Source organism: Lytechinus pictus, chromosome 15, assembly GCF_037042905.1.
Source record: "Lytechinus pictus isolate F3 Inbred chromosome 15, Lp3.0, whole genome shotgun sequence".
Classification (NCBI taxonomy): Eukaryota; Metazoa; Echinodermata; class Echinoidea; order Temnopleuroida; family Toxopneustidae; genus Lytechinus; species Lytechinus pictus.
This window is the reverse complement of record NC_087259.1, coordinates 30,129,416-30,155,093: the sequence shown is the minus strand read 5'-3', so window position 1 is coordinate 30,155,093 and position 25,678 is coordinate 30,129,416. Positions and strand designations below refer to the sequence as shown.

The 25,678-nt window shown below is 35.2% G+C and overlaps 2 protein-coding genes across 2 annotated transcripts in view; one reads left to right on the top strand and one right to left on the bottom strand.

Annotated features, from left to right (window-relative positions):
* LOC129278075 (FIGNL1-interacting regulator of recombination and mitosis-like) overlaps window positions 1-14,184 on the top strand; it is a 26,556-nt gene extending 12,372 nt beyond the window's left edge. Inside the window, exons 16-18 of the mRNA XM_054914290.2 lie at window positions 89-169; window positions 978-1,160; window positions 9,321-14,184. Of these exons, the coding sequence (XP_054770265.2) occupies window positions 89-169; window positions 978-1,160; window positions 9,321-9,515 (459 nt within the window). The 3' untranslated portion in view covers window positions 9,516-14,184. The remainder of the gene's footprint in view (window positions 1-88; window positions 170-977; window positions 1,161-9,320) is intronic.
* Window positions 13,118-25,678, bottom strand: LOC135156812 (uncharacterized). Its single transcript, XM_064110376.1, has 5 exons — window positions 25,360-25,678; window positions 22,652-22,830; window positions 19,307-19,405; window positions 18,627-18,815; window positions 13,118-18,164 (listed from the first exon to the last, which is right to left on the bottom strand). The coding sequence occupies exons 1-5, from the start codon at window positions 25,448-25,450 to the stop codon at window positions 18,003-18,005; spliced, it is 720 nt and encodes a 239-aa protein (XP_063966446.1). The 5' UTR covers window positions 25,451-25,678; the 3' UTR covers window positions 13,118-18,002.

Genomic DNA, 25,678 nt, shown 5'->3' with positions numbered 1-25,678 from the left:
TCCTGTATGATAATGAACATTGGCGGCCTAACTGTTTATTATGAAACAAATGGATTAATTTATAAGGTTTGTTCTTTTATGCTTTCAGGAAACTACTCACGAATCATTAGTCCCAGAATGCATCAGAGCGGATGATGTCCAGAAGAATGTTGTAGATTACCTCAATCAGGTGAGAATAGCTGGATTTATTTAGCACTTTTTGCCTGAGGATACAAAGCGCTGCTATTATTACCCTGGCTGTAGCTGAGCTGCCATTATAGGCGCTGAAGCGTCAAGGAATTTCTTCCTACCGGGTATCCATTCACCTCATTTGGGTTGAGTGCAGCACGATGTAGGTAAATTTCTTGCTGAAGGGAAATATGCTATGGAATTGAACCCATATCTCGCATATTGAAAGACGAGAGTCATAGCCAAGAGGTGAAAGGTGAAATAATTATATAATTATCCCCAATTTTTTTTTTTTTTTTTTTTTTTTTTGTAACATACCCGGGTAATTTCCTGTAATCCAAATCAAATTTTGACAATCGATATATAATTTGCCTTTAGATGCTTATTTTAAAACTTGAATTTTGATCTATGAAGATAGTTTTTTACAAATTTAGTTGATTGGAATGAAATAATTGAGAATCTCATGTGGCCCAAAAAACAGGTCACCAGTCATGATTAAAGTTATGTTTATCATACCGGCAGCTTTGTGAAAACTGTCTGATGATATATATTTTTAGAGTTCTTGATAAAATTGGCCTAAACAGACCGAAGCAACTTGAAGAAGATGACGTGTTACAATGTAAAGTCACAACAATATTTATTTGCCCATAATATGGTGAAAAATAAGAAAGTAAGATTGGCCAGAATGTGAAAAATGTTGAAAGAGGGAGTGTCATCATGGGGAGAGGATCAGAAACCCTTTGTAAGAGGAAAAATACTAACTGACATAAATAATGATATCTAATAATGAATGATTTTGTTCATTGTAGATTCCAGCACATGCCGACCTTCTGTCGAAAAGGTCAGAGGTCAGTTTTCTTCAAGGTGAAAGATTAAGACTGCAAGATGTGGCTGAAAGAATGTCCATGCAGAGTTTATCATCAGATTCTGAGATGAGCGTGAGAGGAGAGAGTGCAAACATGGCAGAGAACAGCTCAAATAGAACAGAGGAGGTAAGAATTGCTACTTTACTTGGCCTAGTTCTAAGATAGTCTAACACAACATGTCCAGGCTATAACCGTTGTCCCTATATGCAGTTGGTCTAGTTCTAAGATAGTCTAATACAACATGTCCAGGCTATAACCATTGTCCCTATATGCAGTTGGTCTAGTTCTAAGATAGTCTAATACAACATGTCTAAGCTATAACCATTGTCCCTATATGCAGTTGGTTTAGTTTTAAGATAGTCTAATACAATATGTCCAGGCAATAACCATTGTCCCTATATGGAGTTGGTCTAGCTCTATTATTATTTCCTCAGGAAAATGTCCCCCCCCCCCCCCTTTTTGGAAAATCCTGGATCCGCCCCTGAACATGGCCTTTACCCATTTGGTCTACAAACAGTTGGACTTCTAGGATAGTTGTATACCACATGGGTTATACCTGTATGGTTTATTATCAACTTGGTCTAAATCTCAGATAGTCTTGATATCACATGGGCTAAACCTATTTGGTCTACTATCAATTTGGTCCACTTCTCAGATAGTGTGATGTCACATGAGCGTACACTGATTACATCTACTATTCAGAAAGTCGTTGACCACCATGGCAAAACCTATTTGGTCTACTATCGATGTGGTGTTGGATTTTATGGTTACCGTAAGTAACGGTGTATTAACCGCACCTTTTTCTCGGCGGGATATAAGCAAAAGTCGGGGGTGCGGTTTATACACGGTGACGGGTCTGAGCCCGCCCGCGTAACCCCTCCCGAACATGTAAGAAGTCTGCCAGTTCACAACACATCGAGTGGCCGGGCGTAGCCGCCCAGTGCAATGTCGTTTAGAGGGGTATGAGCCGCGGGTAATGGGTAGCGATTATTACGATCTTATGATCAAATACTGTCGTAACAAATGCATCCACCTTCATGACACTAATTTCGACTTTATTCTCGATTCAAAGCAGTGAAGTTCCCTGGCTAAGTTCAAAGAGACGCCAAGCATTCTCAGTAATAATTTGTCACAGCTGAGCGAGAGCCAAGAGCTAGCTTGCGTTGTATTGTGGTTTTAGTACGACTTAAGCTGGCGCTATTCATTTAATTTAACCCCTCAAAGTCCCGTTTCGCGCCAGCTTATTTTTTTCTTTCCCGTTTGCTTTTCATAAGATACCATGTACACCGTGCACCACGCACGAGAGAGACGGCACGAAGCCGTCAAACAACTGGAAAAAATACCAATTTCTTTGTTTCTTGAACCTTCCTGTAATCCCGTATCCAAAATTCATGCTAAGACATTGAATGCTAGACAAATTCTGAAAGTGATTGTGAGGTTTTGATGCAAGAAATGTGAAAGACACATCACAATTTGATAAGATGTACTGGTAGTGGTACCGTATCGAAGTTTGAAATGTACATGTACAAGAAAGGCAGTGCTGTGTGTGTGTACACTGTGACTGTGAGGTGAGTGAGTGTGTAAATTGCCAATATTGGCGGGACCTTTCTTTCTTGCTAACATTTGTAGATGAATTGATCAAGAACAGCAGATTTTTGCATACTGGTAATCTCTTTGAATTCTTTGAAAACTTTAACTTAGTTTTTGTTTTTTCGTACCTCAAACATGCATGTAAATGTGAGGATTTTTTTTTTTTTTTTTTTTTTTTTTTTTTTTTTTTAGTCCAAAGTTGGGGGTGCGGTTTATACACGGGTGCGGTTAATACACCGTTACTTACGGTATATGGTTTTATTGAAATATCCACACATCGCAGCCAATTAGGCTGAATTGTATTGGATTTACAAAATATAACAATACAATAATATTATGATATAGCAATCAAACATTATAAATGTACTATTTACAAATAAAATAACAAACACATTGGGTGATTTCAAGTCCGGTATTGGCCTTGGACTTGGTGTTGGTGTTGAAATTTGGATTGCTTCCCCTAGCTCCAAAACTTATTCAGAGTTTGTAAAACTGATCCAGATCACATTATTGACATCTCAACAACTAGTGAGTGACTTATTGGGACCATCTTCATTTTATGTTTTGGTGATATAATCGTGTAAAAATTGACCTAACACCAACACCAAAAGGTCAACACTGAACTTGAAATCACCCATTGGGTAACCTGGCAGATTAAGCTGGGAAAAGATGACTAGAGTATAGAGAAAGGAGAAAAGAAGATTGAACAAAGTAGGAGATAATGTAGATAAGTAGGGATGGGTAGAGATAAGAAGGACAGAAAATGATGGGTTCTTGGAAAGCGCCGGTATCCGCCTTAGCTGGGCGCTCACGGCGCTTGCTCAAAAATAGGAAATATCTCACAAATTTCAATGTCTTCAAACAGTGCTTAGGATCATCATTCAGTTCAAGTACTGTTCTAGTAATGCTACAATTGAGTTATTCTTGCGATGATGTTGGAGTGGGGAACAGAAAGGTCTTCAGGTGAGACTCAAAAGTTGATTGGGTCTCTGCTCTCCTGATAAAGAAAAGAGGGGAAGAAGAGCAGTAATATCCACCAGATATAATTCTGATTTAAACTAAGGGTCAAAACTGAAGAGCGAGAAACATAGCCCGTTTAATTAAGTAGGGTGTATAAAAAGATAAACATACAAAATGATATTTAAATTAAATTTGCAATGATTTCGAAACTACAGAAAATTTATACAGGTCTAAAGTCTATAATGTAGACAAGAAATGTCTAAGTATAAAAAATCCTATTTGGTCTACAATTTTCTTGGTCTAATGCCCACTTCATCTAATTCTCATTTGGTCTAATGCCCAGTTGGTTCCATTTTCACTTTGTATACTTATTATTTTTCTACTTTTTCAAATAAATATTTGGTTTCATGAATAGTTCATCTAACCATGTAGACTGAATGTTGTTAGACCAAGTGAAGTGAACAAATGGGTCTAACCTAACTGGAAATTAGGCAAAACGGTTAACTGGCTAAATAATTAGACAAAATAAGAAGTAAAGGAAAAAGGACTAGACCAAGTGGGATGAGACCAAAAGGAAAGTAAATGAAGTGGTTGTAGACCATCAGTGATTTACCAGAATCGCTTCTATGAAGGAGAAATACTTGTTTTCTTGAAATAATAAGGTAATTTTTGTTTATGAACTAAAGAAATTGAGTTTAAGCTGCTGGGTATTTAATTCTGAAATTCACAAAGGGGCAATTCCATAAAGTATGTATACAGTACCAAACAATCAAACTTCCACTACCTTACTCATAAACTTAAAGGAGAATGAAACCCTTGAAACCAGCTGAATCCATATCAAAGAGAAAAATCAAAGAAACATATTGTTGAAAGTTTGAGGAAGATTGAATGAATAATAAGAAAGTTATGAGCATTTGAATATTGAGATCACTAATGCCATGTAGATCCTCCCATTGGCAATGCGACCAAGATCTGTGATGTCACACACGTACAACTCCCTCATTACTTTAGTACTTATTTCACTTATATTCTCACTTTTATAGAGTCTATCACAAGGTGAGGTGTTCTCTTTATGAGAGGACAAGTACAGAGGTTTCACAACATTATATCATAGATGAATCGTTTGTCATATGATTAGAATGAGCAAAAAGAGATGTTTTGGGGTATATTTTCAGTGTCCAAAAGGGGAGAGTTGTTCATCTGTGACATCATAGATCTTGGTCGCATTGCCAATGGGAGGATCTCCATAGCATTAGTGATCTCGACATTCAAATGCTAATAACTCTTCTATTGCTAGTCCTATTTTACTCAAACTTTTGTTGATCTTATTCCTTGATTTTTCTGCTTTCACAAAAGCTAAATTGCTCCAAGAGTTTCATTCTCCTTTAAGAAATGACGAAATGAAAATCAAATGAAAACTGAGTAAGCCAAAAATACCAGACACCGATAAGCACATGTGGGCATGTGCATTAACTCTAGCTCTCAAACAAAATTCATTGCTGGGAAAGAGACCTGTAGAACAAAAAGTTTTATTTTTTATTTTGCCATGGAGCATTATGGCCCAGTGGATTATTCTCTTAACGCTAAAACAGAGGGTCATGGTTTCAAATCCCAGCCATGGCATGTTTCCCTTCATTAAGAAATTGATCTACATTGTGCTGCACTCGACCCAGGTGAGGTGAATTGGTACTCGGTAAGATTTATTCCTTGAACACTCTAGCGCCTATAATGGCAGCACAGTTACAGCCGTGGTAACGATACCACGTATCAAGCGCGATGGAGTATAAGCATATACAGTAGTAACTGCATTGTATATTTGGACCATGTCGTTACTATTACTATAATTATCAAGCTATTGCTCATTTTCTACATTAATCTATCATTTAAAAGTTCATATACAAATACCTGGCTGTTCATTTTGCGGGATGCCATTTAAGTTCTGATTGTTGTTACAAGTAAAAGTCAGTGTTTAGTTGAGAAATTAAGATCATTTTAGTAAAAAAATATATACAAAAAATAAAATGTGAAATCATGGAGTACCTGGAACTACACCTATAAACAAGCACATGTATTACTTCATTGATATGTTGGCATCTGATGCTAAAACTCCATTTTTATGAATATCAGAAATCTACAATTTCATTCTCTATTTCCTTGTCTAGGAAATAAATCAAAACTTTCAATTTTGACAGTCAAAACTACTCATTGACTTTATGATAAGCTATTAATTATCATTTCCTAATGGATTATTCTAAGTGAATTTCCTTGTTTTTTATGACCATAAAAGGTGAATGTCTGATTCTATTTCATTTTTTGGCAATTTGTATTTTCCCCTTTAAGAATACCCTTAACAGGGAAAACTCTGAAGTTTCACATCCTTTTTTTTTTTTAAGTTTTGCAATATGATAGAAATAGAATGTCAGTATGACTGGCATGTTAAAGACCATAGCAGTCGTATTAAGAAAATGCTGTATCAACATATGCATAGCTAATAAAAATGAGACTCAATGATTTCCCCTTCACCCCTAGTGTTACTGTGTTATGTAATACTTTCAGTGTACTATTAAATGTGAAAAGAAATAATGATAAAATATAATTGTGAATCATAAAGCACCATCCAAACCCACTCTAAAGAGTAAATTAAATCATTAAAGAGAACCATATATGAATTACAGTAATCTAAATCAACCCACTCTAAAGAGTAAATCAAGAATTATTGAAGGGAACAAAATACAGATAAAATCAAATGTCATTTTAGTCTCTAATAACACTTCAGTCCGAGATGTCCCATGCTTGTAGATTCTTGATTCAGGCGGATAGTTTTATTAAAAATACTCACTTATTAAGATCTTGTTCATTCCCTAACATTGAAGGTCCTGAAACTTATTATTATTATTATTGTTTTTGTTGTTGTTGTTGTAGAAACAGGCCTTTAATGTTCATTTCAAAGTTGATTGGATTACATCAATTTCATCCATGAATTGATCTATTTTGAAAACAGGCACAATGATTTCTAGGTATTTGAATTATTTTACATGCTTAGTTAGTATCACAGATAGTGTATACATTTCCTTATGAATGTGGCCTTTTATGGGACATAATTGCATTTTGCCAGGCTTTATGTATGACATACATATGTTAATAAGTTCTAAAAGCAAAACTATAACTCATTTAATTTGGCAATTTGCTGAAAGCCATCACAGATATTTGCATGTTTGTTGTTTGCCCCCCAAATTTATGTGTATAATCAAGTCATTTCCATTATAGTAATTAATGGTACTTGCGTAGTGTTTTCCCCTCTCTTTTTTTTTGTCGGGGGGGGGGGGGAGCTTTCTTATTGCCAAGTTAATGTATTGCTAGTGAAGTAGTATTGCTTATGCGTCATCATAGTAATCAAAAAGTTCTTATCACAATCATCATTATATACTTCCACCATCACAATTATCATCACCAATACATCATCACCACCAGCACCGTCATCATTATCATCACCATTACATCATTTTCATCATCATCACCACCACCATCATCATTACATCATCATCATCACCACCACCACCATCATCATTACATCATCATCACCACCACTACCACCATCTTCTTCTTTATCATATCATCATAATCATCATCTTCATCACCATCATCACCATCATCATCATCATCATCACCACCACCACCACTACCACCATCATCATTATCATCACCATTGTCATCATCATCATCATCATCATTGTCATCACCACCACCACACCATTACACTTTAATCAACATTATATTCAACATCATCATTCAAGACACTTTAACAGCAGAATACAGCCAAAAATGATTTGTGTTTCGAAACTAGACTTCCTAATTTGCACATTTTTTTTACAAACTGCCCCCTACCTCCCCTTCCCCCCTCCCTCCCCTATAATATAAAGGGAGAGCTCATTGTAATTCAGTGTCTTCAACTTGAGGTTTCAATGTTTGTTCATAACACGTAGAGGTGTCACTTTGATATTGCTGTGAGGAAGTTATCAACCTCTAGGTGTCTTTGGTATGGAGGGAAAGAGAGACAAACAGATAGAAAAACCTCCCTTTTGGAGAAAAAATGGACTTTACTCCCTATTTGTTTGTTTTTTATAAAGCTCATTTTTGTCCCTTTTTCTACAGATAAATTTTTGATAAAATTTATATATATGCCAAAAACTTATCTTACACTGTTTGATCGTAAAGAATTATCCTTATCAAATCAAAACTTCGGCTTATCTATGGATCATACTTCAGAAGGATAATAAGTATATTAAAAAAAATGGGGCGATAAATAATTATTTATGGATTTCAATTCACCCTCCTTGTGTTTACATGAGACAGGGAATGAGAAGGGATAATTTTAAACATACATATTTGTGTATATTTTAGTGTCAACATGACATTTCCGGGTTTTTTGTTTTTTATCTTTCACATAGTTATGCAGTTAAGGAATCTTAAAGCAAATAACCACGGGCTAAAAATATATTGATCAATTTTAGCATCCTTTTTCAAATAAAAATCCTCTTTTTTCCAACCTAGCTTAATTACAGGGAAAATTGGGAAAATTTTTATTACAAGTATGGTAAAAACTTGGATCTGATTAAGAGAGAACAAAGAATAGTTCATGCAGAATGTGTTGTGAACTCCATTTCACATCGCCCAGGGTGAGTGAGTGGAATCCACCCCCCCCCCCTCGACATTTTTCATGAGAAATCTACAGCCCAAATTCTTTTGACTGTGCCGCTTGCTGACTTTTTTATTTTCAAATCTCGCGCTACATTTTAGACCAAATTTCCAACGTTCGGGTACGCGGTTCAGAAATTACGCAACATGTGTACTGTGCATGTCAGATCAAAAATTGCTCAAAAATGTGAATTCACATAAAAATCCAATGCAAATTGTGTTTCTAGCCAAATTTCTTAGATTTATCATTATTTCTTCTTTAACTGATTGAAATCAATTAATTATGCCTTGTTTATGATCAGAATTAAGTAAGCAATAAAAAAACAATACAGAACAAAAAAAATTGAAAAACAAAGAAATACATAGAAATTTAAAAAAACAATGAAATACATAAGAAAAAAGTTGCGATGCAGAATGTTTAAAAATGCATTTGATCGAAATCCTACAAAGTGTCTGTCAATAGAAAATTAGCGGTTTTGGGTCTGTATTTAGTTAAATAGAGCAAATTCTTTATTTTACACATAAATTTCCATAAGTAATTCATGTAAAAAATCTTAATATTTCCAAAATAAAATAACCATACATCCAGGTAGATATCATTGCACACTACCCCTGTGCAAATGTTTGCGATGCACGGTCAATTGGTGGCCAAGATCTTGAGATCTCTCCCTTAACCCCTCCCGTACACCCTGTTAGATGGTCCAAGTGACATGGCTCTATGAGGGTTAAGATTTTCAAGGTTTCATTAACTCTATTGATATCAAGTTGATTGGGATTAAATCTATTTCATTTATTGTAAATCATATGAAAATAGTACAAACAAAAATTGTCACAAATCACTCTCCTTAAATGAAGTCAAGAACAAGAAAAACTGCTTTAATTAACTACAAAATTTTACAATTTTCTCATTTTTTATTTTCATATGATGTAAATGAAATTTAATTTATCCTAATAATCAACTGTGCGATGTCTCCTCTATTCTGATATAATTGTCTCTATTTTTTATATTGTATGTACTTATGTTTCCCTTTATTTTTGTAGCCTCAATCTAAACGTCACTGCTCAGACGCTGAAGCCCAACTCCGAGATGTTGTAGGGATGTTAAAGGGCGCCCTCACAAGATTAAAGGAATTGAATGTGGGAATGTTAAAGAGACCTGATTGGCTGGATGCAGAGCTTTTATCAGCCAGGAATTGTTTGGATGACCTGCTCTCTGATAAAGAGACTCCTTCATGACCTTGAGGTGACCTCGCATGTACAGGGAAATTTGGAATGACTTGTAAATAACTTGATTCAAGTACAATACTACCTCAAATCATATGGATGGTAGATCAATTCTATCGTTTCATTAACCATTTCACTTGCGAATTGTTCATTTCCCCTGGCTTTGTTCTGGGATCCCTCTTCCCCCCACCCCCATTCCAGTAGGCAAAATAGGGATGGGAGGGGAGGGGGACAAGAGTTTGGGAAGTGACATTTCATTTTTTTTACTGCATATAATTGAGCCTACAGGTCTTACAACCCTAAAGAACAATAACATTCAGTGTATGACTTTCAAGGGAAATTAATTCATTTTGGGGAAGTCATGATTCACGTAACAATTTGAGTATGATGCATGACTGATGTCAACATTATGTTTACGCACAATGGGTATAGAACCGTTTGGGAGGTATTGATCCCATATTTGCCTCTCCTCGCCCAAGAGTAGATGGATAACTAGCTGAACCATGAATAAGAGTTTTCTGAATTTAACATTTTATCCAGATTAAAGTTAACTGCAAGTTGTAGTGACGATTTCAAAATGATTTTGTACAGAGTCCAGTAAAATAACCAAGTGTCTGTAACAATAGTAATAATAATAACGATATATTTACACATGGTAGCCACTTAAGTTTCGAAAACTGTTCTCCCAGCAGGCCCTGCTATTATTATTACCCCGGCTTGAACTAGGCTACCTAAAGGCGCTCAAGCATTCAAGGAATTTCTTCCTACCGGTTACCAATTCACCTCACCGAGTTGAGTGCATCACAATGTGGGTAAATTTCTTGCTGAAGGAAAACACACCATGACTAGGAATCGAACTACGGCCCTCTGAAAGACGAGAGTCATAGCCACCAGATCTCAACGTCCCCATATGTATAAATGGAAAGTTACATCCAAAAGAATTCTGGAAGGAATTGTGTCATTGTTGGGATATTAGCAAATTAAGCATGGAATTCCACCCAGATGTCGGGCCCTTTAACCAAGCAATTATAATACACTGGCCCACGTTTGCCTATGTGTGTTGATTTTTCAGTGTGATTGTTTTTGTCTCGCCTGCATAGCAGGGCGAGACTATTAGGCGCCGCTTTTCCGGCGGCGGCGTCAATATCAAATCTTAACCTAAGGTTAAGTTTTTGAAATGTCATCATAACTTCGTAAGTATAGGGACCTAGTTCATGAAACTTACATATAAGGGTAATGAAGTATTACTAAACATCCTGCCCGAGTTTCAGGTCACGTGACCAAGGTCAAAGGTCATTTAGGGTCAATGAACTTTGGGCATATTAGGGGTATTTGTTGAATTTCCACCGTAACATCTTCATGGAGCAATTCGAACACCAAACACTCGAGACTGCCGACATGCAACCTTCAATCTGGCTAAGATATGTGGACTACACCTTCGTCATCTGGCCCCACTACACCAAGGAACTCTTCCTCCACCACATCAACAAGCAGCACCCAGACATTAAATTCACTATGGAAACCCAACTGCACATCCTCATCATGAAGACCACATCAGGGTTCCTCTGGCACCAAGTCTACTGAAAACCAACTGACACAGACCGATATTTCTACTACTGCTCCTTCCACCACCCATCCATCTGGCAATCAGTACCCAACTCCCTCATCTGCCTCGCCCACCAACTCAGTGACAAGGACCACCTCTAGCAGGAACTCACCCACATCTCCAATGCACTCACCTCTCATCAACCAGTACCCCACGACCAAGGTCTCCACTCAACCGCCAAGGCACCAGCACAACCACCAGCGACCAATCCACCGACAACCAACCTGGCACAATCGTCCTCCCATACCTAAGCAAGACATCGCACCAACTACGCCGCATCCTCACTCAAGCAAACATCAAAGTCAGACAACGATCCTCCAAGAAGCTCCACTCAATCCTGCACTTACACAAGGACAAGAACCCTCCCAACAAGCAACCAGGCGTCTACAAAATACCATGTGACTGCGGTTAAGTCTACATCGGGGAAACAGGCCGCAACTTCGTCACAAGGCTTAAGGAACACAAGTCCTGCCAAAGACTGGGACAGGTCAGCCATTGTCAAGCACGCACAGCAAGAAGGTCACTGCATTGACTGGGCAGACAGCATACTCATCAACAACATCAAGCATTGGTATACCAGAAGAGTCAGAGAAGCCATTGAGATACAATGACATGACACATTGGACTGCACCTAACAACATCTGGAACCGCACCCAATCCTTCACCTAGGCACCAATCCTTCATTTACACATGCCACACTACCGCCGACAACTACACCCGCGGCTCCGCCGACGACCAAGCCCACCATACCACTCACAACTCAAGCTGCCGCATCATCCACACCTGAGATCGCCGCACCGCCGAAACAACGATGCCGCTATAATCTCCGCCCACGCCTACCCAACATACACCAAGGAAGTTCACACGACCCAGCCCGTCACCAATCCCTCTGACGTCCGCACTCACGCCCACACAACTCCCAGAAGTCACAGCGCCACCACTGAACACCCGCCGCCGACCCGGCCCGCCACCGATTCCTCCGACGTCCGCATTCTCGCCATAAGTATCCCACACTCATTTAGCATCCTTCACTCCTGAAGACGGACAGTCAACCTGCCCGAAACGTCGAGAAACCTCTCTTCACTTCAACCTGCTACTACTCAAATCATTGCTACTTGGGCCATATTCAGCTCATCTCATCTGGTTTACAGTCCTTTTCAAGACATCACTCACTATCAAGAAAAGAATAAGAAAGAATTCATATTACACATGGTGAACCGTAAACCTTCTCCATGTTAAGAGTAATAAAGTATCACTGAACATCCTTTGCATGTTTTAAGTCACATGACCAAGGTCAAAGGTCGTTTAGGGTCAATGAACTTTGGTCATGTTGGGGGGTATTTGTTGAATTGGCATCATAACTTCGAAAGGTTATGGATCTAGTTCATGAAACTTAGACATTAGGGTAATCAAGTATAAATTATTGTTTTACACACATCTTAGATCACGTGATCATGGTCAAAGGTCATTTTGGGTCAATGGACATAGTATTCTAATATCATATGAATGTTTTCTTTTGTGAATAATTATTCAATAGCTGGTTTCAAAGTCAGCACTGCTGCTATATCGAATCGCGTAATGCAGATGAGACTGCCAGAGGCGTTCCACTTGCTTCTTTTTAACCGAGATTTCATGATTTCGCGAACTTTGATTTATGTAACTTTACCAGAACTAGATTTATGATGACATATTGACAATTAACCTTGGTTGTGCAGACAAGCCAGACATTCTCATGAAATTAGTGTTTACTGCAAGTACTGCAAGTATCCTAGCCATGGCGTAATTTCCTTCAGCAAGAAATTTATCCACAATGTACTGCACACAACCCAGGTGAGGTGAATGGGTATTAATTAATTCCTTGAATGCATGAGCGCTGAAATGCAGCTCAAGCTAAAGCTTGGGTAATAATAATAACAACGCGCCTCAGAATAATATTTTTCTAGATAGATGGCACTATATAAATGCCTATTATTATTATTGTTATTATTTTCATTTATCTTTTGACGTATTCAAAACACTCACACAGGCTTACTATTTACACATCTAAACTCTAACCCTAGTATTATGAACACTGGTTTTATTCAAGTCAGTCTAAAGTTGTTATTTGACTGTGGATATCCAATTGATACAAATCTATAATGGTAGAGTCTAGAGATTCGGTTTGTCAGCAAATTTCTTGCTCAGTTAAGAGGAATCCACCCATGGTCATAAAATGTTGTGTTGGAAAGGATAAAAAATAAGTAAATCAGGATGGGGAAAGTTTGAAAGAAATAGGATTAGCAATAAAGTTATGGCTGCTTTAAAATTGAGATACCTATAAGACTATGTAGATTTCAAATTGGCAACTGGGTAGTAAATTATGACAAGGGGCAAGGACATCTTTACCATAGGCCATGTACTTACATGTAATTTTCATGGATTGGTGGTTTTCTCGTAAGTACCTATTTCCCTGGAGCAGTAATCTAAATACAACCCAGGTAGTATATTGTTTTATATCCTCATGAAAGAAAAATATAATTTGAAGTAAAACTTTTGAAAGAAAAATGAAATTTTAGCCATTTTATATGTTGGAGTACATGGCAGAGTCTTCCTTGCCTTACATCACTATCACTATGACATCACATGTATATGGCAAATTCGAAGTCTCCATGGGTAAAGTGATAACCAATATTTACAACTTTTAAACTTCATAGCTTTCTTATTCTTTGTCTGATATCGCTCAAAGTACCTTCAATCAACTTGTCTGATTTTTCCTTTTCCTCTAAAAACAAGTTCTTATTTGGGTAGGATTCCCCTTTAAGCCTGTAAATCAGATTCTCAGTTGCAAAAATGAGCATTGAATCTGAGATAAATGTAATTGGGGTTAGTTGTATTGCTCTATTGTACTATGGATGCAGTGTGATATAAAGTATTGTTTATACATGTACAGGAGTATTAAGAGGTTAAATTAAATTTGAAATTCTATTAAGAAATTTTAATTTCAGTATAGTCTTGTGTTATAGGTCTTGACATTTCTGATATTTACTAATAAAGAAAATATGATGGAGTAGGTGGATGATGTACTCCAGAAATTAATCATTGCAATGATATTTTTATTATTGATTGAAAAAAATTAGCATAATCAGACTCATATTCGGGGCATGCTTCTTAACAGGTAAAGATAAATTCAATCAGCATGAAAAAAAAAAAGTCAATTTATGGCAATTACTTATGTAACATATTTGGGAGCCCCTCTCATATGATGTCACATAAAAGAAAAAATTATGATTTATCCTTTTTTATTGAACTTTCACCAAACCTTCAATGAAATTTTCTTCCATTTTTATATTGATTTTATCAAAACCAACTTTAATTCACTGCAAACTTCCCCCGGCCTTTAATGACATATGTACAGGGAGAAAATACATTCAGAAAAATTACAGGTAAATGAATAAATAACACACACAAATCAAATATCAACAAATTAAACTTCATTATTCCCATGAAAACCAAGCATTTATTGTAAAATTCAATACATGTATGTAGTCATATAGATGGCAAAGCAATATTTCTGCAATAAATAAATATATAAATTTGAATCAGCTTGTACATACATCAGGCGAGGCAGCAAATAAGTTTGATAAATTTTCCCTTCTCTTAATAGAATTTCAATCCCAGCATGCATATATAAAACAACAATAGAATCTTAAAAATCTTATTAAAAGTTGTATAAATATTCAAGGTATAATTACAATGATGTAAGATGTTATTACATATACTCCTTCGAGTCAATATCGCACTCATCTTTGATTCGTACAATATTGACAATAACTTGAGGCACATTTTTGTATCACATTCCGAACCTTCCAATATGATGTAAACATGATATACTTGTAAATGTATGCAATATATTCCAATGTAATATAACAAAATGTAATCTCCTCTCACCCAGAATTGACACTAATTTTCTTTTCATATCAGATTGAAAAGAAAAGCATACAATCAAAACATTGAATCAATTCCATTGATATATTGCTGAAATAAATCATAATCCTACAATATTAAAACATTCAAACTCAATTATATCAAAACGGAACTCAATGCAAGAAAGCTTATCAAATATTTTTGTTAATGTTAAACATAACAGCAGTCATTACTGATTCTAGTTTCATAGGTCGTTGAGGTACGACTGATAAATTATTCTGTTGTTACGTGTCCTTGAAGAGGAAGACAAATACAATAATGATACTGTATAAATTAAATATTCTTTAAGTCAGGTTATGAGGCAAATAGATGTACAGTGATAATCTCACATTAAAGAAACTGAACTAGAGGATTTATGAAGAGTATAAAAGATGACAAATCATACATTTAAGTTCCTGTACCAAGGTATTTTGACCATGTTTGATTCGTAATTACAATAATGAGACGCTTATGACTTGTTCAGAGGGTGATAAATGGGAATTCATGAAGGTAGATATCAAATTCTCTCAAATTCATTCATGAATATCCCTACTGACAATCATTTATGGTGTATTGCATACTTCATGATGTATTGTTTTTCTGACTTACGGCCGATTCAGTGTTTTACGCAATCCTGGCTATTATTGATACATAGTATTAGGCAGTGTGTCTTGATTGCGTGCAGTAGGCATATATATTGCGTAACGTTCCCCGGTAAAACACCTCTATAAATTGTCAATTTTCAAAAATTATATATATTTAAGAACATTCAAAATATGAATGTATTTATAGATTCTTGTAAGACAAATATTTCAACCAAATATTATTCTAGTATATCATAATATAACATAATCTTTGGCACTATATATATGTCTTTCATGTCATCAGTAATGCGCTCTATAAATAATAAATATTATGATGCCTGATGATTTATTTAATTAAAACTTAAATATATATGGAAAAAAATGTGTTATTCACATTATTTAGAGATACATAAGTCGCATGATGAATGATGAATAACATGTATGAGAGCAACTAATTGGATTGTGTAAATTGCATTGATCAAAGTAATACATACATTTATCAAATTGATTTTGTGTACTTCAAATTTCTGAATTGTTAGGGTGAAAATCATTATGAAAAGAAATATCCTCTTAATAAATTGGAATCAACTACATATTAAAAAGTCAATAACTCATTGATACAATGATTACTTGATAATAAAATATGTTGGTCCACATTGAATTAAAGGAAATTTATACATTTTTCGGCTCTGTGGGGATGAGGGACTGCTGCCCCTACCATTTTTCGAATAAAAGGGGGGAAGGCAGGAAAGGGAGGAAAGAAGAGAATGGAAATTCGTGATGAAGGCTATGTAACTCTAATAATTATTCAATTGAGATAAAAGATGACATTACTTCCAGGTAATCTTATCAAAACAGCACCGCCTCTGATATGAATCAAAATGCATGAAGTGAACAAAAAAAATGATTGATATTAAATGACTTTCATAAATATATATATAATTGATTGTTCGCATTAAATCATTTAATTGCCAATTCTGATAGGAGATAGAGACAGTTATTCACACAAAATTTTAAATAGTATACTATGTTATATACATTCATATATCAAGGTGGTTCTTAGATTTCAATAAATAATTTGATAAATAAAATAGTAAAATACTGTTTGATCTCATAACATAAATATGCTTCCAAGTGAAATACATTGACATCCCGAAACAAAGTAATTTGTACTGATTTTTTCCACAGTTACGTAGCTCTACAGAAGTTTACAATTTATACAGAACTCAAATAAATAGAGCGTATACCACAAGTATTTGAATTAATACAAAATAAAGAATACATATAGAGTAAAAGCTGCAGTACTGTTATAAAAGTTACTGTTAAATATCCACACAATGGAAAACATGTCAACAAAATCCAACAAGACTGATTCACTTATATTGTTTTGTCTGTTTTTCTCTTAGATAGCATTAAAAATGGCTTGATCGCAATTATTAGATTAAAAACATTGAACTAACTGAAAATAATGATTTTGCGGTTTTAACACGGCAGGTTCAACTAATTATAAAGAAGAGGACAGCAGAAATGATATGTTTAAATCAAATGAAAATGGGCATTCCATAAAGAATTCATTGAATTAGTGACGAAGGGCATTCCATAGTTCATTAAATTGAATAAGTGACAATGGGCATGTCAAAGTGAATCCAGCCATGTTTAACACGCTATCATAATTCCACTCATTATCTTTGAATTTTATTCCATTATCATCATCAGCCATGTGTTTTATATCAAATGTAACTTATTATTCCGATGCATATCACCCATTTGAATGTAATTAGTTCTAAAAGATTGTACAAAATTAGGTAACCTCAATATTTTTGTGAGAGGTGTTATCAACCTTGTTGGATATTGTTTCAAATATTTATAACATGACAAATAATCGAATTTGATTATTAATGTTTGAATATAGACTTCATAATTTCATGAAGAAAAAACATGCGTTTAAAATAATTTAGCAATGATGGAAAAAAATTGATGTACATGCATTTTTATGTACATAAATTCAATTCTTTCCTCAGAACACCCAGTATTTAATCTATGAAATGTATTTATTAATAGTAATAATAATATGCATTTATATAGCGCAAACAAGTTGTTAATATATTTATGTCAGTAATATATTTATGTCAGTGGTTAAAACAATCAGTTCTATAGATTCAAACTCAGATTCTGATAGATTATTAATAGAGTGGTGAATATCACCATACATAAACATATAGGGATCATTACCGACCGGAGAATAAAAAAAGTGGAAAAATCTTTGAAAATGAAAGAAATTTCAAGAACTGCAAGATTTGAGCTGTTCAACTCAGATCTATGTGCCAATGTAATGATATTACATTACTGCTTGAGCGCTTATAGAGACTACTTGCGTATTATTTTGATTATTCTATCTAAATTTTGAAGTTCTGTTCCAATCTTGTCCAGAACATGTAACATGACAGGTGAGTATTCGATGTGAGTTTTATTTATAAACGGTTGATTCGTAGGATGATAATCTAGAGCGGTCAAACCGAGGTCATCCATCTGAAAATAAGCAAGAAAATATATTCGAAAAAAATAAATAAAAGATTGTACTTATCTATAGAGGTACTAAGACTATTATATTCAAACAATATATAAGGGTTTGTTTATTTTATAGGAGAGTTATGGTTTTATCGAAGGATACCAGTTTAGAATACAGTTCTATCTATTTTTCTAAGGTCCAAAAAATATAAGATATTTAAAATTCCTCTTTGATTTCAGAAATATAGTCCTCTGAAATTACAGAAAACCAGTAATATTGCTAAAAATTATTGTTCAGATATCAATAATAATAATAATGATAATAGCAATAATAATGGTAACAATAACAAGAATAATAGGAATAATATTAATAATGTATTATTTATGAGGGAAGCCACTTAAGTTCTTACGAACTGTTCTCACAGGTGGCCCTCATCATTAACATCTCTAATCATATAATTCTCAATCAATATTTTAACTTACACTGTTTTTTAAAGCCAGTCTGAGGTTGGACATGACATCATTGACTTCGTTAAACCTATTATTGAAAGCTATGAATTGTGCGTTGTCCATTCTTTTTTTCTCTTCCATTTCGATTTGTTGCATCTCATGAAGCAATGCCTCAAATAAGCTAATACTTCTATGAAAATGGGGAAGGTTTTTTTTCGCCTCCTGTTATAAAAAAATAGAGGGAATTAAAAACTTATTTTAGGAAGTAATGAGAATATTAAACAAATACATAAGAATGAGAACCATATAAAGAGCACTGAAGGGGTAGAAAGAAGAAGAGGAGGAGGAGGTGAAGAAGAGGAGGAGGAAGTTTCTATTTTAAACTTTTAATGAAATGTCAAGCACTGAGCTTGATTTAAGCAAATCTGTTATTTTATATCAACATAGTAAGGGGTGATCTTGAAATTACACTGCAAAAACAACACCAACCCGGTATTAAAGTGACCACACCATAAAAGTTTTGAAAGATTAGAATATTAACCATGAAAATATGATATGAAACATCAACTGGTGTTGTCCCGGGCCCTGTGACACAGAGGTTAATAATTAATTATTAATTCAAAAGAGCAATTCTGGTTGGTTCTTAGTTAGTCTACTGAGCAAATTGCGCAATCATGAAGTGTGTTTGTAATGTAAATGAGTAGAATACTTACTGCAGCATTACTAGCGTCGATACGAGCAATATCTATAGGAGTTGGCCAAGACATATTCACCTCAGGTACAGTGCTGTTGTTGGGAAAGCGTGCATTGTACTGTAAAAGAAACAAAGAATTTCTTGTTCTAATAAAATAGTAATAAGTATTGTTAATTTTCCAGGTAGCCATTCTAGATTCTAGAATACCAAGCGCCTGCAGGAAAGAAAGAAACCCCATTTTTTCAAGAGTCTGGTATATGACTCGGGCGGGGATCGAACCCACGACATCCCGTTCATGACTTATTATGTTGTAATTTATTGTTAGACTATTGTTAAAGGTAATTTGTACAGTGCGTCCCACAAAACACGAAACCGAGATTTGGCGATGATTTATCATAACTTAATCACAAATACAATAGATAAAATGACCTATCATTGTAAAGCTTAGAGTCCCCTCTTTCATCTGGTACAACGTAAAAGATTTCTCATTCGCGCATGAGTGAGCAAATGCAATTTGAAGAAAGGATACAAAAAAGTCGCTTGGAGGGCACTATCTGGGTTTCAAAAAGAAAATTGCCTTTTGATAATATTCAATATCTGCTCTTTAATTTGATACCTCAGTCACAGAAAATGGTCAAGAAATAACAAAGTTCTGTTTATTTGAACTAAAGATTGAATTTCAATAATTTCATAAAATGAAGATGTTTCACAGGCTAGCGTTCAAACTCACTCGACACTCCGTTTTGCTGATTATCAGCCATGAATTAAGTCAACCATGCAATAGCTTCGATGGGAAAGTGGTGAAAACACGTTTGTTTAAACAATGAAATTACGGCAATACAAACGTTATTTCCAAAGAACTGAACTTTATTTCTTGACCATTTTCTATCTATTTGAGTCATGTGATTTTCTGTTTTAAATTCAGATACCCCTCCTAATGACTTTTTGGTATCCTTCAAATTGTTTTTACTCCCTCATGCGTAAATATGAAATGTTTTATTATGATTATACCAGATGAAAGAGGAGATTCTAAGCTTTACAACAATAGCTCATTGTGTTTATGATTACATTTAAGTTATGATAAATCATCGCCAAATCTCGGTTTCTTTTTTATTGGGGGGGGGGGGGCGCACTGTATAACGCTGAATTTTTGTGCCATTCCTGCATTTATCACAAATATCGTTATCAATGGCAATGAAGTACAAAAGTTATTGTCATTATCATTAATGGAATTGAACAGATACTTCATCATGGCAGCATCCATTCATAAGAACGGTGGTTCGTCAACGACATAAAAAAGTTACGTCAACATTGGAAGGTGATCAGGTATCGTTTCATAAAGCTGGTCGGTAAAAGTTACGTCTATCTTTTTACGATCGAATATCGTTATTAATTAATCATATTGATCAACGCAGAAAACAAAGATCCACACTGTACAATGGGTCTATGGTTCGTCACTCTTTAGATTAGAACCGATTAAAAAAAAAACGATCAATGAATCTTTGTAGCACGTCAAGAAGAAACGTCAGTTGATCATAAAGTGATTAACAGCTTTTCCAACAATTACGAAACACACCAACAGCTTTACAAAATAGAATCCAGGGGGGGGGGGGCGTTTCATTAAAGGACTTGTCGGACGTTTTATCCGACAAGTCCCATTTTATCCGACAGTTACCATAGGAACCGTGCCTCTCAGCCAATCAAAATCATGGAAAGATGTCAGATCTGACAACTTGTCGGATGAAAATATTGATGAAATGCTCCCCAGGATGTAATTTTGAAGCTTCAACCAACCTTTATCATTGGCGCAAGCTTTTGTCCACTCACTGTGGATTGAAAATGATTATTCCAGTATAGAAGTGCCAATACTGAATAGAGACTGGCCTATATTCTGATGTCGGGTTTAACTTGGACCATGGTCTAACTTCGTGCTTAAATTATGGGAAGCCAAAATATGTCAAAATTTGTTTAAATTGCATGATACTTATAGTTTCTATGCTCTTCCCTAATTATTTAATACTGAAGACGACTATCTTATTAATCTTTCCTAGACAGTTAAGAATGATTTGAAAATCAAATTGGTTGATACATTGAACCTCTACGTCTAAAGATTTATGTCACTATTGGCTATCCATAGTTAAATCACAACTTTAAACCAGATTTTAAATCGAACCCGACTTCAGAATATGGTTCTCTGGATCCCGGGGGGGGGGGCACTCAGTATATAATGCATACTGGGTATGTGCCGCGGAGGGGATCCCCATTTTTATTCTCAAATTTCCGTTCCAAGGCATAGCATTTTTGTCTTATTGAGAAAAAGAACAAAGAAAGCCGCTCCAAAGCATAGCATTTTCTTCTTATCGAGAAAAAGGAAGAAAGAAATCCGCTCCAAAGCTTCGCATATTTTTCTTTACGCCGTTCCAGTCGCATTGATCTGCTACAATGAGCAGCAATTTTGGTGAAAAGCGGCCGCAGAGCGCTGTCCGACCATCGCCTCTGCGCGAGCGCACCCGGGGCCGTGCCGCCGGGCTAGCTGCATCATGCACGCATGTCCGTTCCATAGGGATGCATACGCACTCACGCTGGCGATCCGTTCCAAGGACCCCCGTTTTCACAAACATTTGTAGTTCCGAAGCCCGTTCCGGGAACCCTCCTCTTTACAATAAGCCCGCTCCAAGGCCCCCGTTTTTTGTCTCGCCCGCGGCACACCCCTACCACTTTTTAGGTCGAGTACCCCCCCCCCTTCCCGGGTCTTGATCTCCGGTCGAGTCATCAAGAAACGTGTATAGATTAAGCAGCAAACTTTGTGACTGATTGGCTTGAGAAAGTCCACAGGAGTGGACGAAAGCTCGCCCCAAATAATCAACTATTGAATTTATCATCCCCAACTGATGAAAGTTTTCTGTATCATTTCCGGTATGTTGTGTTTGATAATATGGAACTAGCATCGTTGCTATGGAGCATTGTAGGAGGATTTTTTTTTTCGAAATGATAGATCGGAGAAATACCAAATCTTTCCCTCCAATAAGCAAATATTATTTCACTGAGCTGGTATGAATCACACACGTTAGTGATCTCCAAAACTCTGGTTTCATTGTATGATACTCATTTCAATGTTGTTGTTTTTTTTGGGGGGCAACAAATTTACACAATTTTTATTACATTCTATGCTTCTCTTTAGAAGCTATTCTGATTGGTTATGACGAAATTCCTAATATTTATATCTTTCTGTTATTGTTGATAATTTTGATATGATACATAAAACATTCAAACTTCTATGAATGTCTGTACATTTGTCTTATTTCCGTCCATAAATATTATCATTACGTTATGGATTATACTGTTATATTTTATGCACACTTACGAAATCTTCACGGAGACGACCATTACTGCCGTGTAATAAGTTCAAAGCACTTTTTATAAAATTGACAATCTCGCTTCCCGTGGATTCGTCAATTGATCGAACTCTTCGCCTTAGTGATGCGGATTCAACAGGAGATGACGTAAACGCCATCACGACGACGACCACCACGACGAGCAAGTCTGTAAAGAGAACGAAAGAGAGAATAGAGGAACGATGTAGGTTCAAACTGAGCACGATATTGCTCCTGCGACATTGCTCCGCTCTTTATTTCTCCTAAGATATAGGGTTAGGGTTATAATCGAGTTTTTATAAAGTGCTAGGTTTACGGCGAGGGTTAGGATCTATGTTAAAGTCTTTATTTTTTGGAGTTAAGGCCAAATTAGTTTCAAATCGTAGCCAATCGTACGATTGTTAAGACGTCTTTTCGACGAGATAATTATTTCGCTTTAATTCTCATAAGAATAATAGCATAATCACAAATTTGAACATTAGTATATTTTGTACGATCATGACGATGATTTAGAACTTTAAAGGACAAGTCCACTCCCAACAAAAAGTTGATTTGAATATGAAAAAAATCCAACAAGTATAACACTGACAATTTCATCGAAATCGGATGTAAAATATAAGAAAGTTGTGACATTTTTAATTTTCGCTTAATTTTACAAAACAGTTACTGCTGGTCAGTAATCAGTATGCAAATGAGACTTATGACATCACTCACTATTTCTTTTGTAATTTATTATATGAAATGTTCTAATTATTTCCTCGTTGTCCTTTGAAACAAAGATTTATTCCTCTCTAGATCAGAACATGTGGTATTACCATTCTTAATATTTTATGGTTCAGTTAAGTTGGTCCATAATGTAAATTGGTGAAAATTGAAATATTGTATAATAAAAAAAAAAAATAGTGAGTGATGGACATCATCGACTCTCTCATTTGCATGTCACAGAGTTGTGCATAATGATTTATAAATGTTTTGTGAAAAATTAGCGAAACTTTAAGATGTCACAACGTTCTTTTTTTTTCACCCGATTTTGATGAAATTTTCAGCTTCATGCTTTTTAGATTTTTCTCTATTGATTCAAATCAATTTGGGGTGGACTTGACCTTTGAACAGTAAGATGTTCAATGTCTCAATATTCGCATCAAATTTTACTGCGTTTTATTTTTAAAAAATCGGATACGGTGTGCGGTACGTGTCCTTATCGTAAAAAGCGTTGTCACACCCCGGCGTTTTATACTGAGCGTTTGACTAGCGGGATTTTTTTATCCTTTAAAATTTAATTCTAATACATGTACTTAAAGTATTGAATTTGTTAACTACACAAGGTATCAATAATTCGAATTCTCTATATGAAGAATCATTAATGTATTGTTAATAACAAGCAATATTCGTGATAATTAAGAAATACAATTAAGAGAAGGGATAGCGTATACGTCGGCTGATGGTTTAAACGTTCAGGTATGACATCAATAATGTATAATGTCACGAAATATTTGATGGTTATTCTACAAACTTAATGAAAGAATTGAAAAAGAAAATTGAAAATAAAATTATAGCTGCTCGAATGAGCTCTTGGGTATATATAAGGCCTCACGTTATAGGCAAAAATTTGTGTGTGTGGGGGGGGGGGTCCTTCTTCGCGGTACTTCGAAAAGAGAGCAATATCATTTTTTTAATGATTGGTTAGGATAAGGCCTATTATAAAAAAGAAAAAGACATTCCTGTTTCTTCGTCCATTTTAAACTGATAAAGACACATCAAAATCTGTCATTTCCATTCCCTATTTCACTGATAATATCTTGTTTTACTCGCCTCTACTCTGCTAAATTGCTTTAATCAATTTTGAAATAAGGTTATCCAAATTAACATAATTTACTTTAAATTCTCCATGCTTACAAAACTCATATTGAGTGGATAAGCAATTATAAAAGTGAATTTTTAAAGTGCGCCATTTCGCTCAAATTTAATCACACAGCAGGCCTACATAATAATATTATACAATATACTATCTTGAAGACAAAGTAAGCAAATTGTAATCCCTGACTATATAATAGATAAAAGAAGCGCGCTTCTAAATCGGTGAACATCGAATATGTCTACAGTTTAGTGTGGTGAGACTTTATCATGATTTTTTTTTAATCACTGAAATACTGAATAAAAAATACATTTGGACCTTCCTATTCTACTGATTTCATTTAAACTTTTTATGGGGTTAGGATACTATAAGGCTTAACGGATCATACTCTTAAACAACTTTAAAAATACATGGAATAAAAATCTTAATGTATTTCCTTCTTATCTTACATTGTTGTTTAGAAGATCGTAACTTTTATTTTTTCCGACTCCGTTATCCATACTGTATTCAATTAATTCAAAAGTTTAAAAAAAATTATTATCAACATGAATTTTAAAAACAGAAAATAATGTACTTTGTCATTTTTTTACAAATCAAAGAGAATGATTCAATATTTATGTAGCAGCGTTAAAACCTTCGTTCAATATGGCCTACGGTTCTCTTAATAGATTCCTATCAGAACAGTTACATTTTGCATTTTAATGTAAATTGTGTTTTTAGCAGGTAGAGTATTAAAGAGTTTATTTTTTTTAAAACCAGTACTCCAGCTCAGTCAAAAGGAAAAAATGCTGAGAAATATTGAAATAAAAACATGATTTGAATGTATATTAGTAGGCTACTTACCACGGAGCATGAAAGTAATGTGATGGATCCTTGCCTTCCCACTATGATCCTGGCTGGAGAATGCAATTCTTTCATTCTGACGTGAAGCCATTCTTTATATTGCACGAAATTTCACTTCTTTGATTAACTATATTAAAACCTCGAATAATAATTTTGCACAAAAATGAAGCTAGTTCAGCCAATTTCTGAAATATACTCGTTTGTCACGCTCTATTGTTAGGTAATGAAACTATATTGCACAGAATGATGACAGCTACCCAGTTCAGTAACTTCTCAAGCTATTAGTTTATTGTCTCGATCTGGTTTTCGAGTCGGGAAT

Excerpts from the sequence above, each read along its gene's own strand:
- LOC135156812 (XM_064110376.1), bottom strand. The coding sequence starts at position 25,450 with ATGGCTTCACGTCAGAATGAAAGAATTGCATTCTCCAGCCAGGATCAT. Across the intron at positions 22,831-25,359 it reads CATTACTTTCATGCTCCGTG|ACTTGCTCGTCGTGGTGGTC; the intron begins GTAAGTAGCCTA and ends TTCTCTTTACAG. Across the intron at positions 18,165-18,626 it reads GACTGGCTTTAAAAAACAGT|ATGGATGACCTCGGTTTGAC; the intron begins GTAAGTTAAAAT and ends GCTTATTTTCAG.